General features: G+C 32.4%; 1 protein-coding gene across 2 annotated transcripts; it reads left to right on the forward strand.

The window, feature by feature from the left end:
* Positions 1-88: 88 nt before the first annotated feature.
* Positions 89-10,598, forward strand: LOC140046308 (uncharacterized). Of its 2 annotated transcripts, none has more exons than XM_072090895.1 (6): positions 89-187; positions 1,281-1,417; positions 3,624-3,745; positions 6,449-6,501; positions 8,536-8,593; positions 9,225-10,597. In XM_072090895.1, the coding sequence occupies exons 2-6, from the start codon at positions 1,315-1,317 to the stop codon at positions 9,258-9,260; spliced, it is 372 nt and encodes a 123-aa protein (XP_071946996.1). In that variant the 5' UTR covers positions 89-187; positions 1,281-1,314; the 3' UTR covers positions 9,261-10,597. The 2 variants fall into 2 exon arrangements, with proteins under 2 accessions (XP_071946996.1, XP_071946997.1); XM_072090896.1 differs by having other exon boundaries at positions 99-191; positions 9,225-10,598.
* The last annotated feature ends 4,449 nt before the right edge of the window (positions 10,599-15,047 follow it).

Consider the following 15,047-nt stretch of genomic DNA (forward strand, 5'->3'; position numbering starts at 1 on the left):
CCACAATCCGTTTTAGGATAGCGCCCCCTCACACAATGTTTTGTATTTTACGATTGGAATATCACGTTAATCATCAAAACACATTATTAGCAGCTATGGCAACTGACTAACGTGACATTATAATACCATCATAACATCATCTTATCTGCTTTCGAAGTAGGCCTTATTGAACATTTCAACTAGAAAGGTAGGTATGTTACTTTGATTATGTTATTACAAATCTCTACTTTGAACTACCTTTTTTCAGTAGAATTTGGTGTCGTTTTACTCTTACTTAGTTCAGACTGACCGACCCGAGTACTCTGGTCTTATCTTAGTCCGCACTGCAGTGGTGGTGGACTATAGTATATTTCCAAAAGCACGGGCCTAAAAAAAGTTAATTTTTTGTTAGTAGGCTTTATAGGTTGTTTACATACATAGGCCTACCTGTACATTAATATTGGAAAAGTCGGGGAAGAGATGTCATTGTCAATATTACCATCCTTGTATTTTATTACTATTTATTTCAAATGTTACTTTTAGAGTACAGACATGTTCACAATGTAAAATGCAACAAAATTAAACAGTTACAAAAGCTATACCCATTTCACACGGATTTCACACATAGGCCAATGTAAAAAGTTTAAGTTGCTAATCTCCTAGTTTGTTTTCTGTGTTCATACGCACAGTATTGCAACAGTTGTTGATGATGTAATTAATTTCAATTTTCTATCTTTCCCATTACTCTCAATTTGTAATCTTTATGTCAATTAATTCAGCTTTTAATACTCCCACTGAAAAACAACTAATCTAGCTTTACTTCAGTGACTATTAACACTAAGTACCATTGAATAGAATATCCCGATCCACAAACTGAATTTATTTTTCACTGACGAGTCTAAATTATGACTAAATAGTTTACTAAAGTATCTTTTTATCCTGAAAAAATACATTATTTAACGACAGTATTAAAACATTACTGTTTCTGAAATAGGTGCATTTTTAAGAGTTCTTTAAAAATAATTGTAACTGATTCAGATTGTGAAAAAGTGGCCAGGTTGAAACCTTACCAATCGTACTGGTGGCTACAGCCATCGTACTGGTGGCTACAGCCAGCCCTGGATTGTGAATTACGTACAGTATTGTGTTGGTAAGGTTTAATTGTTCTACATGGGCAAGTCAAGCTTTGAAAATGAATTATGATCAATAAATACAAAGAAAATTATAATTTGGTGATACCATATAATAATAACATATACAATTTGTCTAATTATTTTATGAATTTGACTTTGTGTTTTTAGGAAACTATTCTTGATGTAGTAGCGAGATACATCAATGCCTGCACTTGGCGTTTTTTGGAAAATGGGATGCGCAGCCAGTCAACCCAATATAAAAAATACAGTCTGCGAGGATTATGGGCTGAAAAAGGCAAAAATAGGTAACTGTACTGTACGGTTGTTGTTGAATATTTTGTGAGAATAATCATAGATAAATCAGGTATACTGCCTAAAAAAGTATAAGTCTTTTGTGTACATAATATGTAGGCCCGGTTGTAGCCAGGATTGTAAAATACTAATGCAATTTACTGTATGGCATCCCTACATCGATGAGACTTAACTGCATGCATTGTCAGAGATGGTTTTATTTTTTTATCCAGTAGGGGTGATGTAGGCCAGGCATTTTAAACAATTTGGTGTGGGTTTGGGGTAGTGGTTAGTTTGCTGTATAAGGGAGTTTCAAGGTTGTAGCAAATCGAACAGAACCCTAATATCCCATATCTGATATGGGTCAACAATTGTTGTGTAAAATATTGTATTTGTTTTCTGACAAAGAAACTTTGGCTTTTGTACTTTATCATTTTGATTTAGCTTTGTGCTTAAAGATGTATTGTCCCTTCGACTAATTCCAAAAAAATTTGTAAACAAATATTTTGAAAAAAAGTGGGTCATTTTGAAGTATCATAATAGTTATTAACTTTCACCAAAAATTAGTCGAAAAAATCATTTAACTGAAATACAGACGTTTTTTTGTTTAAAAAATAACTTTGACTTCTAGTCAAAGTTTTCGATCAAAACATATCTCATAATGCAACGCGATTGTTTGGCTACTCTGTATGCATAATCATAAAACTTCCTCGCGATATTTTTGAAAACACCTTCACAACCGTGACGAGTTGTAAACAATCCTAATTAGCATCGTGCATAATGCATACTCGTGGTTTGAAATCTTTGTTTACTTTCGCTCGCGACGATTTTACAGACGAAATGTAATCAAATTAATTTACCTGTTAATTACGTAAACTTGTAGTTTTTGGCTCAAATTGTTGACTTAAAGTGAATAATTTTAATATTACTTTGATATGGCAAATTTTAATTTAGAATATTTTGACATTTATTTTTTGTGTTTCAAGGGACAATACATCTTTAAGTAGCCTAGTTATTGTATTTCCATTGAGATCCAGCCACTGATACACAACAGTAATTTCGAGTAATTTGCATTTGGATTTTACTAAAAAAAAAGAAAAGCATGAATATTTAAGAAGATAGCAAATGTACACATTAATCAGAAGTTACGTTTTGATGCATAAGAGGAATTTATTTATTTATTTACCCTGAGGAGAAATTATGCTGAGTACTCTGCATGTAAGAGATATGGTGTATACATAACCACAGAGTATTTTTAATTTGCTCTCAATTTGCTTTCTTGGAAATTATTCACAGTGTGCGTACTAAGATCATGAGTAAATTATCTATTTCTAAGATTTTACCATTTATTAATTATACATAAACAAACAGAGTATAAATAAAACATAAAATATGACCATACATCAGTAAATGAAGTGTACAGTATAAAAGACTTAAAATTAATATCGTAGGCTATAATTAATTGCCAATTGATTGCCAAAGGTTTCTGAAGAATTCATAAGGGAGGCACTATTCGGTTGTTTCATGATTCCTGCGAAAAGCTATAGTCATGTAATTTAATTTAAAAAAAATGTTATGCGACTGGGTGGAAGTGAAAATATGAACAAATATTATTTAAGTTTGGGAGGTCAAAAAGGATCTGGTCACAATAAATGTACAATTTATTAATTTCTAACTACTGTCTACTGTAGAACCAACCCTCTCCTTTGGGATACCCGGGACTCCCTCATTCCGGAGGACATCCCAGTTTTAGGGGACACTTATCCTGTAAAATGAACAAGGGGTAAAATTAATATTTTTACCACTATGGCCAGTCTCTATTAAGGGGACACTTTCCTTTAAAACAAACGAGGGGAAATTTTATACTTATTAAAGACTACGACCAACCTCTAATCAGGGAACTTCTATTAAGAGGACACTTTGTTGTGTTTTTCATCTTTCTGGGCGTGTACCTTCTTCTTTCGAAATTTTGTTTACATAATATTGTTCATTGAAATCTATTTTGTATATGAAACGAGAAAATAAATGTTGCTTTGAATTGAATTGAATTGAATTGGTTCCCGATGGAGATAGAGATTCTATAAAAACTATATACTGTAACAAATTTATGGCACAAGATGTTTGATACAAGACATAATTTAGATTGACAAAATAATATTTATTGTACATAAATGCTAGATAAAACTATACTAACTGATAGATTGTGTCTTTAAAATGTAGATTCTGTCGTTACTGTAAATACTGATACAATTCCGCATCATTTTATGAATGCTAATGAGAATCACAACAATGAGCCTCCTCCTACTGAGACAACGCAAGAAAGCAACGTACAGATTAATAAAGTGAGTATGATAGAGTATATGGCTTTTTACACAGCACTTAATTACAAAATTATAACACCAGTTGCAGTGCTGATAGTAAAATGATCTCTTACATTATACAATCACGTTTAAATTAATAAATTCACGATATTAATAAGCTAATTTACGATGGTTGTCTATGCTCTTGCTTTTTTTTCAACTTATGATGTTTTATTATTGTTTGCTCAGGTATTTTTTTATGTATTTGTGTATCTTGCCAGACTTGTATTGTAATTTATTTACATAATAATTTGACCTGGTGACACGTTGGTCAGTATTTTTTTTAATAAAAAGAGAATATACAACAATTTTGTGAGATATATTATTATCCAGGTTTATTTAACTGGACCAGTAAAATAATTAATTCACTGGCCCGAATTCAAATTTACTAGCCAACAATAACAAACCCTGTTTTAAAATTGTTTTGCACGTTAAAGATAAAGATAGTGGCCATTATATTGTGACTAAAGATTCTAAATGCAAGTCGTGTATGTTCCCGGGAATTAGAAATGTTACATGGATAAATACATACAGTACTGTATATCCCAAAAGTCTAATGAAGCCATGACCTCCAGGTTAATTAGTAGAAATAGTAAATATTTGTCACATGTTGTTCCCATCCTTGTAATTAATTAGCATTAGTATAAACTAGTCATTAGAATCCTTGTTAAGAATGAGGTCAAAATGGACTGTAGTGTAGATTTTAACACTTCCAAAATAAGTCTTCTTCAACACAAATGTACTGTATATTTGTGTTGTGTTGGAATTAATTAGTGTTGTTGCTATGATGTTGTTATCATTGTTAGATATTGTTGTTTGTTTAACTGACACTGACCTTTTGTAGTGAGCATACTGGTATCTTGAAAGGTATACAGTATATACCTTAAACTTAAAAGCTTCATCTTTTCCTGTCTATTCTTTAGTTTTGTTTTATTCTTTAATTTGTTCATCCTATTGACCATGGCTATATTTGACCCTTTGTGAGAGGTATTCGGCTGTATCCAGCAAAGTGTTGTTGTGGGGATTTCAGTAAACGTTATCTTTCATTACCAGACTTTAATAGCATGCATACATATGTTGCATCAACTCAAGGTCAACAAGTCATAAGTATATGGCAGCCTAGTCTTATACAGTTTAGGCCTTACACATTTCCATACATTAATGAAAGTCATGTTTGTGAATATGTACAAATAGAAGAGAGTGAATAAAATCTTTGATACTGGGGTCGAATTTGGCACATGAGGTTCTACCCAGTAATAGAATATTTCCTACCTAAGCTACAGTATTTCAGATTCTTGCCCATAATCAAGCTCATAACCAGGAAGGTTCGTAGGGTTCAAAAGAATTGCCATTTTCAAACTAGAGATCTCGGCAAAAGTTCTGGTTAAAAAGGCCTAAAACGTATGACAGTGTTATGGCCAATTCTACCTAGCTACAGGCTTGTCAATACAGGAGGATTAGGACATTATTTTTAATGTATTCATACATTTTAAAAGATACAGTACTGAAAACATTTTCTTTTTTAAATTTTATTTAGAAACACTATGTCCTTGTTTTGGTTATAGAATCTTCCTTTTCGATATATACTAGCTTGCTTGCTAGAATCAAAACTAACATGTTGATGACCTCCATACAAAGTGTAACTGTGTAATTGTAAGTAAACAGTTCAGTTCCAACATGTCACACAATTTAGTTGATAATGAAATGTGTATTGTGTTCTTGTTGTTGTATCAATTGCTTGGCAACACTATCGTCTTGTCTATTTGCGATATCCTTTTGTTGATTTTGAATTACTTGTTACAGAGTTTGTCTAATTCGGTAGATTGCCGCTATTAGTGATTTCAAGGTTTGCAAGGGCGGAAATTTCTAGGGGTTGGCACTTCCTACATTTAGTGGATTTAGAGGATTAATATAAACAGGATTCAATCAACCTTTCCACTTAACAGGATACATTACATCTGTAGATACAAGCAAAGCAATTATATTTTTGTATGAAAAATATGAAAATTGATTTTAAAGTACTATTATAATTGCTGTATATCATGATTTAAAATTTTAATTTAAATATGGCGGAGTATAGTATACACTGAGTAACATAGTGGGTGGGATTATACTTAGATTGCGTTAACAATGAAATTATTATCAAACGGTTGTTGCCGAAGTTGAGGGAGGTGGAATTATATTCTTGGTCATATTATAAGTGGCTTTGCATGGTCACTACATTTTCACACAAATGGCAATTCAGTTCAAACACAGCGTATGTGATATTAGTGCTGTGGAGAGTTAAGTATTATGGGATATTTTGCCCTAAGTGACATGAATTGTACTTTATAGTATACGAACACACAGGTAGGACTTGAACCCATGACCTCCAGATCACTAGCCTTGCAGGCTTCTGCTACTGACCAGTTTTACATTCAAGCACTTGGAAACGGTGATACTACACCAACACACCAATAATAGCACTGTAGGGCAGAAAGGTTTAAATTTCAACAACATAATAATAATGATGATAATATATCAATACCAATCGTTCATGAAAAATAGGTGTTGAAAATAAACTAATTAACTATGCGTAAAAGATATAGTAAGGAAATATAAATTAAATTGGTACTTCCTTTGCATTGAGCGATAAGTATTGTTAAATAAGAGTCGCTGCAATGTGTTTTCATATTTCTTTTGTAGAAAACCCACCAGAAGCAGGTAGTAACATCGACGCCGTTGATGCATAATACAAAGTAAGTAGTCTGTGATTTTGTTGCAAAAAAAAACTTGATTGGAAATGTGGAACCACTGCCAATATTCATTCATTCATCAGTAGAATATTATTTCCATTTATTGTCATTTGCATATAAAATATACATAGAAATTATGTTTGCTCTGAAATATACAAAAACAGAAAAATTGAAAAACTAAACAAAACAATTACATTGGAGTGGAGCTGTGGGTTGGTGGTTATGATGCTTGGCTACCAATCTAAGGGTCCTGGGTTCAAGTCCTGTCATATGTCAGGGTTTTTTTCTCATGACAATTTACAACTCCACTCCCAAAGACTTAATAATAAGTCTTTGTTTATGTAGAGCATCTTGTGTATAGGTTTGTCTTATATGTTCTAGTGCAGTATATGGAGAGCCATCTCGATAGTGCTTTGCACTCATGGCAATCCTCAGGGTGCTGCACCGCTGTATTGTCATGTATTGTTGTGCCTGAAAATTGAATAAAATAAAATAAAATAAAATAAACAAAGTGTCACTCTAGTACGGTTTTTAAATTTATAAAGAAAATCAATAATCAAGTTTTCAGTAAAATAACACTTTTTTGTGTATAAAGACTGCTTTACTCTACAAGTCTAGAATAAGGCCTGCTTTCTTGACGCACACACCGGTTTTTGAAAACAATTAATTTTAAAGATTTTCGGTAAGATGGTTTTGCCACGACACTCCTCATAAAATGTTATCCTCACACATCATTTTTACTTGTCTTTATTTAAAAAAAAAAAAATTCTATCTAAAAACAGTTTTTATTTTTCTTTGCTGTTTATTCATGTTTAAAATAATATGTTGAAGAGAAACCTTGCTGCATTGGGTGAAAATAAGAATTTCAATAATTTATGGTAACAAAATTCATAAGAAAATCTGTGAATGCTATGTTTTATAACCCCTTGGGGGGAAGAATACTACATTAATGATTTTACTCGGAGCATATCCTTCACTTGTTGTAATGACTTCAGTACTACCTTGAAGCTATTCTACAGTAATGGTCGATATGTCACATCATAGATAATTGGACTGTTTCTTTTTTTCTATCATCATTGGAGTTTTTCTTTAATTTGTTTTAGGTTATGAATAAAAGATTTTTTAAAAACTAAATATTTGATCTCGATTTTCACAATTCTTGCCTTTAATAAGGTTTTTAGTTAATCTACTTTATTTGCTATTTTTAAATTTAATGCATGCATATCTTCTTGAGGATAAGGGAAAACAATTATTTTTCTATTACAATTAAATTTATCAATTCAATATTTATGTACTGCTTTAATCAGGTTCAATGTCAAAAGAATTAAGGTTTTTAAATCAAGCCAATTTATCTTTAAGTTCAGAATAATTTGTTTAATGCTTGGTAATTAGAGATTGAAAAAAATGGGAAATGCAAACAAGAATAGCAAAAAACAAAAAGTCTTAATTACATCAAGATGCTGATCTGTTACTAGGTTCAGGATCATAGACCTAATACTGCATTATTCTAAATTGCCTTTTTTTTCTCTAAAATATTACATTTTAACCTTTTCGAAAACCTTTAGCTAAAGCACAACTGACATGTGCTTGACACTTTTATTTTAAGATTGAAAAAAAGGAAAACACACCAAAAAAAAAAAAAAAATTGAACAAAAAGCCTAATGTAAATGTTACTGAGTTCAGAATCATTAGACCTTATTACTGTATTGATTTAATTGCTTTTTTTCTCTAAAATTTACTGAATTAAATGCTTTAACCTTTAATAAAGCCTCCAGCGAGAGCACATGTTACTTGTCACATAGTGTTTGATTTGCAGCTTTTTATTTTGTTTTACTCTCGCTCTATCTAATACCTCCTGATGCGTTTACGATGGGTTATCAACATTTTCAAAACCTATTAGCAAAATTTTGCCTGTCAAAGTCTTTACTGATAGTTTCTTTTTTAAAGTTTGAAGCTAAGCATGTCACTGTATCAATAAATGTCATGTTTTGATATGAAAGAGTTTTTTATTACTTTGTTTTTTTCTCTTCTCTTCAGAAATGCTTCCCAAAGTCAGACAGACTTTTTCAAGATGCTTGATGCAAAAATAGAAAAGGTAAACTGTTGTGAAATATAACTTCCTGTCATTGATCTTAATCATTACATGATTTGATTTTGATTTTGACAACTTGTCATCTATTCATAGAAATAATCTTTATTGAAAACAACACCTTTATATCGGGTAAAACGGTGCATCCAAGAAGAACAAATCAAAACTTAAAAAGTACTGGTGAAGACATCAATCTAATTTTCAAAATAGAATAGTCCTGACCTGACTTACGTTTGACATTTTGGTAGATAAAATATAGAACAATTTGCTAGAAAAGTTGTGCTAGTATAAATAATTAAAAATGTACTTGTTGCCAGACATTTGTAATGAATGTATTTGTAAGGAAAAGAAGAATTTTTTTTTTTTGGGGGGGGGGGGGGGAGATTGGGTTCGAGAGATACCAAATTGTTTTTATTTTAAAATAAGAATGCTGTACAGTAGAAAGTTTCCCTTTAAGGGAGTATCTCTAAATAAACCTTGGGGTTGGCCATAGTGTTAAATATTTTGCCTCTTGTTTGTGTTATAGGAAAGTATTCAGAGGATATCCATATTAATATCTCCTGAATTTTGAAAATCTCCACTGTATTCCTATCTTTTATATCTTTTACTAAAGTCAACAAATCTTTATTTTTCACAGGGACATGATGCTTACTCAGAAACCAGTGTAACGTAACACAGTAATAAACTACAAGCAGAATGCCAAAGACTATACTTGTACAAACATATTAAAATCATTATATAGAATTATATATACAGTATACATGTATAAAATATATTTTACAATTTGAACTAAACGTATTGGTTATGCAGTATGCCTTCCAATTGACAGCAGCATCTAAATCATGTTATCATTTTTGTGAGACTGCAAAAATATTTTCAGTACACTGAACATTTTGAAAGAACACTTTTAGAAGATGGACAGTTGGTTGTACGCTCTTTAAATGTTTATATAATTTAAAAGAAGGCAGCCCTAGTCGATTGAACCGTTTGTGTGCATTTATAACTTTTGAAGATGATAGCCTAGCAAATTTAATTGAACCTTTTGTGTATATACAACTTCAAAGTTTTGACTTTCTCTAAGAAACTACTGTTGTTATGTACAGTATATAGAACTCATAAGGTCGAGAGACACCTTCAGGACCCAACAAAGTTCCCTCTAATGGGAGTTTTCCAAAAAAGGGTTTTTACTGTAGGGCCTACTTTAATTTAAAAGGCGGAGGCTTGGCTATTAATATGTACATTTATAGATGATGTGATGTAACAGTAACCAGACTCATCTCAGATGTTACCCACTGCAATGTTGGTTGGTTTACTGTAGGCTTTTGAAATGGGCCTACTTTAGTATTACAAGAGTGCTTTTAATTTAAGAGTGCTGCTGTATCATACTGAATGCTGTTTTTTTCTGTAATTGGTAAATTATACATTTTTCAGATTTTGCCCAGTATTGGAAATTTATTGAATTTAAAAGCTATCCAATTAATGCAAGATACTAAATAATTAACAAAGAAGTTTAAATTGGCTATCCAATCAACGCAAGGCACTAATTTATCTAACGAACAAGTTTAAGTTTAGGCTATACAATGCAAGGCGCTAGGTAACTTACGAAGAAGTGCAACTGATGGTGCTTTACTTATTTTACCAAATGATTAGCTGAATTTTATCTATAAATTATGTGTTAAGATCCAATCAAAAGATTATAAATATTGTGTTTATTTGGAAATTTATAAATAAATTTACTAGTATTAATGAAATAACTTGTGTGGGTGTGGGGTTGAGGGGTGCACCGTTCTTAAAATGTTGTGAAAAAAATATAAATAATAGACAACATTGATTAGGCTAGTGAAGAGTATCTCCAGCGAGGAGGGCTAAGAGTTGATCTTTTGATCAAATATATATATTCATGAAATCATACCCTGTGGTTAAATAGAGCCTGCAAGCCCGTAGCTTTGGTCCTTTTAAACTAGAGCCCACCTGTGGAAGAAGTGATAGTATATACAGCTAATTAGGCTGCCTAGCTCCTCAATTCATGTTTGCACACCAAGAGACGCACCCCATGTGGTCCTTCGTCAGTATTCATCCAGATGGTTCACGCGACTCTACATCTCACTATGTCAGTCGGTTGGTCGGTCTCGGTCGATTGGTCTAACTTGAGCACGCGACTGCAGCCATGTATATGGCCTTGTTATCCCGTTTGTGACTACAAATCCTATATTGATTGCTACTAAACTATTGTTAATCTAGTCATGATTGGCAGTCTTGACTCCAGGTAGATTAAACATTATAGAATATCGCGTGAATATGCAAATTTAATCTAGAAATTCCGAGAATGTTGTTAACGTTTTAATATAAATTTTATAAAATAGGGACCGCTATTGTAATTACTATACAGTATAATATTTCATGTCGCAATTATTTTGTGTACTGCTCATTTTGTAAATGTGTTTACAAAGACATCAAGAGGATGATGGATGTAATTTTATATCTACTCTAAATATCGAGGCTAAATGAGATGAGTTAAAAACCGATGATTACTGTATATTTTAATCAAGATATAGCAATTCCTTTTTCTTCTTAAATCAGTTAATATTTAACTATTAACCTTTCTATATTATAATCTTTCTTTAATGTTATTAAGAACTAGATTGTCACTTTCACGAATTATAGATTATCTTCGTAGTTTAATTTCTAATATGCCTAATAACATTTTCCAGATCATGTTTACATATATATGATTTTTGTTGTTTACATTGCAATTTAGAAGATCTCTGCAATGAATATGATAAGTTGTGGCGTAAATTGTATCCGAACTCATCCAGTATCTATACAACTCAAGTTTAAACGCGAGAGATTTTTTTGTATCTCTTCTTATATTGGTACAAACCGTGATCTTTCTTTCATTGTTATCAATAACTAGATTTTAATGTCACTTTCACCAATCATAGAATCAAACAAGGTCGTATTGAGACTATAAACTGTTCATCAGTTCATCAACAAAATTGCTCTATGAAAAATATCTATGCAAATATTTGCAATCCCTGTGCAAACTATAATAATTAGGGCGCTGTGGTTTGATTTAACTAAGGATAATCTAACTTCAGCTCAAAGAAATCACCTTATATATCGGAATTCTGAATAATAACTGTAAGATCAAGTAAGTAAAAGCGTTTCTGAAAGAGAAAAGAGTACGTTAGTTGAAAAAGGTCAGTTCTTTTGATCTGGTAAACATCCGAAACCAAATAGAAAAATGTCTAAGCCAGCTGAAAATAGTAGGCCTACCATCATGGCGAATGAGTACCATAACAACGGGACTAACAAAGCCAAACACCTACATAACTACCAAGCTAGCAAAAATACACCCGGTGACGTAATCGAAATCGATACTCACACTGAAAGCGATCACAAAGAAGATGACGTAATAGCTTCTAAACAAAAGGACCAAATCTTCTCAAGCGTGAAACCTATTTTCTTCAAGGATAGCGATGCACGCGAAAGAAATGAGGACTTTTTGAGCGAAGAAAAAATATATTTCGCTTTATGTGAAATAATAAATGGAGATAATTTAATAGGAATACAGAAAGTGAAGAACTTGTGGAGAATTTATATCAACAACCGTTCCGACAGAGTAAAGATCCTCTCAACAGGACTCAACCTGAATGATAGAAATGTGTTGGTTCACGATATAAATCCGTATCTACCGGTGAACAACGGCGTTCGTGTACTTGTGAAAGACGTGCCAATATCCGTGCACAACGACGAGATCAGAAATAGTCTACAGCAGTTTGGATGTAAAATAATAGGAACAATTCAGTATGTAAAATTTCGTATCAACGGAAAATTATCTCGCTTCATTAATGGCGACAGATCTGTGATAGTTGAGCATTTCAAAGGAAGCCTACCGCGCTTCACTAAAATCAATGGCTTTGGTGCTAGATTATTTCACAAAGAACAGTTAGGCGTTGGTGAGAACAGATGTTTCCAGTGTAAGGAAGTTGGACACAAAGTTAACACCTGTCCTAATGCCAAGCCCTACACTTGTCATAGATGCGGAAAAGAAGGTCATATTGCTAGATACTGCAAAGAAGTGGAAATTCCCGACAAACAACCGCACATAGCAAAAGACATACATTCTGACGTAAGTAACGATGAAAGTGAAGACGAAACAAATGCGATTTTTCGACCAACATCTGGGGAGAAATTCATCCAAAAAATGTGGAAAAATCTAGTCGAAGACAAAGATAAAGATCTAGGATGGAGTATTGGATGTAGTGATGGAAGCGACAATGAAACCATCGTCAGCGCCAATGACGATAACGCTCATGCCGCAAGAAGAAAAGATCTAGAGGACACAGCCGAAAACAACATTAGCTATACAAAAGAACATGTAAACCTACAGACAAGCATCAAGTCTTTTATTAAATCGACACCAAAGATCCATGAAGAAAGCCATATCTCAACCGAAGACAATGAAAACACTAATGAAAATACGAACATAGATGCCAGCTCATCTAGTTCTATCCAGAAACAGAAAAAAAAAAGGAAGCGCATGAGAAGCAAATCAACATAGGGTCAGAATTATCCTTTATCATTATTATTATTAATTTATATACCTGTTATTTTTCTGTTTGCATTGAATTGATTTACTATATCTAATTATGGCTAAGCAACAAAATGCAATCTTACATTGTGTATCCTTGAATGTAAGAGGACTGCGAGTCAAACAAAAACAAAGAAAAATTTTTAATTGGGCTAAAGACAACAAAATTGATATTTTTCTCATCCAAGAATCTCATCTGACAAACATCTTTGTCTCCAACGAGAATTTTCTTTGGGATGGAGATGCTTATCATAGTTTTGGTAGCTCTTTTAGCAAAGGTGTCTCAATATTGATTAAGAAAGACCTTCAATACAAACTTATAAAACAACAAATTGACATTAATGGAAGATATATTCTGTTAAAAATTGATATCAATGGTACCCAATACACGTTTGTAAATATATACTCGCCAAATGATTCAAAAGTAAGAGGTTCTTTCTTTAATAATATTGAGAAGCAAATTCAAACATTTTCGATCACTGATGAGTATATCATTATCGGCGGAGATATGAATTGTATTCAGGATAGGCTACTCGATCAAAAAGGTAGCAAAATGAAAACTGATAAATCTGTCTTAAAAATTAAACATCTTATAAATAAACTGAAACTAGTAGATAGTTGGAGACTTCTAAACAAATTAAAATCACAATTTACTTGGTGTAGGAAATCGGCCAACCTTTTTAAACGTCTAGATTACTGGTTTGTATCAAAAAGTTTGCATGATACAGGAAACATCGTCTCATGCGATATTAGACCAGCGATTTCTACTGATCACCAAGGAGTTTCCATTAAGATAAATATATTTCAAGACTCTCGTGGTCCAGGATTATGGAAATTAAATTCCGATTACTTACAGGACGAACAATTTCTCAACAAAATTAATCAGATAATAGATAGCTGTTCACAGCAGTTCTATTTTCTTAATAACATAGAAATCTGGGAACTAATTAAAATCAAAATCAAAGAATTTTCAATCAACTTTGGCAAACTAAAATCGAAAAATAGAAATAGAAATAAAGAAAACTTACAAAAAGAAATTCAACAACTAAACGCTAAACTAATGAACAACGATAGAGATGAATATGTGAATGCAGAAATTGAAATTAAATCTAAAGAATTAGAGGATATATATGACTATGAGGCAAAAGGGGCTCAAATTCGTTCAAGAGCGAAATGGGTAGAAGAAGGAGAAAAGAACTCCAAATACTTCCTTGGTCTGGAAAAAAATAACTGGAAAAGAAAACAAATAAAAAGATTAAAAAAATCTGACGGAACATGCGCCAAAAAAACTAAAGATATCTTGATTGAAGAAGTCAAACACTTTGAAAAGTTGTATGCAAAAGAGGACATACAAGCAAATGATATTCAAAATTATTTAAATTTAATAGACGTTCCAAAGTTAACACATCTTGAAAAGGGGTTATGTGAAGGAGAATTAACCTCCGTAGAATGCGAAGAAGCGATACGGAGTATGAAATTAAATAAAGCGCCAGGTACCGATGGTCTCACGGTAGCATTCTATCAGACATTATGGCCCAAGATTGGCGTATTAGTCTGCAATGCTCTCAATCTATGTTTAAAAAATGGAGCACTATCAAATACGCAAAAAAGGGGAGTAATAAACTTAATATTTAAAAAAGGGGATCTCGAAGACCTAAACAATTGGAGACCCATAACTCTCTTAAACACTGACTATAAAATTGCCGCCTTTGTTTTAACAAAAAGGCTACAAAATGTTATTAAAACAATTGTGAGTAATGATCAAAAAGGGTACATTAGAGGCCGTTTTGGTGGTGAAAACATCAGATTGATCGAAGATGTAATTGAATATATGGATACTAGCAAGTTATCAGGGGCATTATTAAG

The sequence above is a fragment of the Antedon mediterranea genome, chromosome 4 (genome assembly GCF_964355755.1).
Source record: "Antedon mediterranea chromosome 4, ecAntMedi1.1, whole genome shotgun sequence".
In the NCBI taxonomy this organism is placed as follows: Eukaryota; Metazoa; Echinodermata; class Crinoidea; order Comatulida; family Antedonidae; genus Antedon; species Antedon mediterranea.

Bases quoted from the DNA above. Each gene is read 5' to 3' on its own strand.
- LOC140046308 (XM_072090895.1), top strand. From the start codon at position 1,315: ATGCCTGCACTTGGCGTTTTTTGGAAAATGGGATGCGCAGCCAGTCAA. The intron at 6,502-8,535 runs GTAAGTAGTCTG...TCTTCTCTTCAG, and splicing joins CCGTTGATGCATAATACAAA to AAATGCTTCCCAAAGTCAGA. The intron at 8,594-9,224 runs GTAAACTGTTGT...TATTTTTCACAG, and splicing joins TTGATGCAAAAATAGAAAAG to GGACATGATGCTTACTCAGA.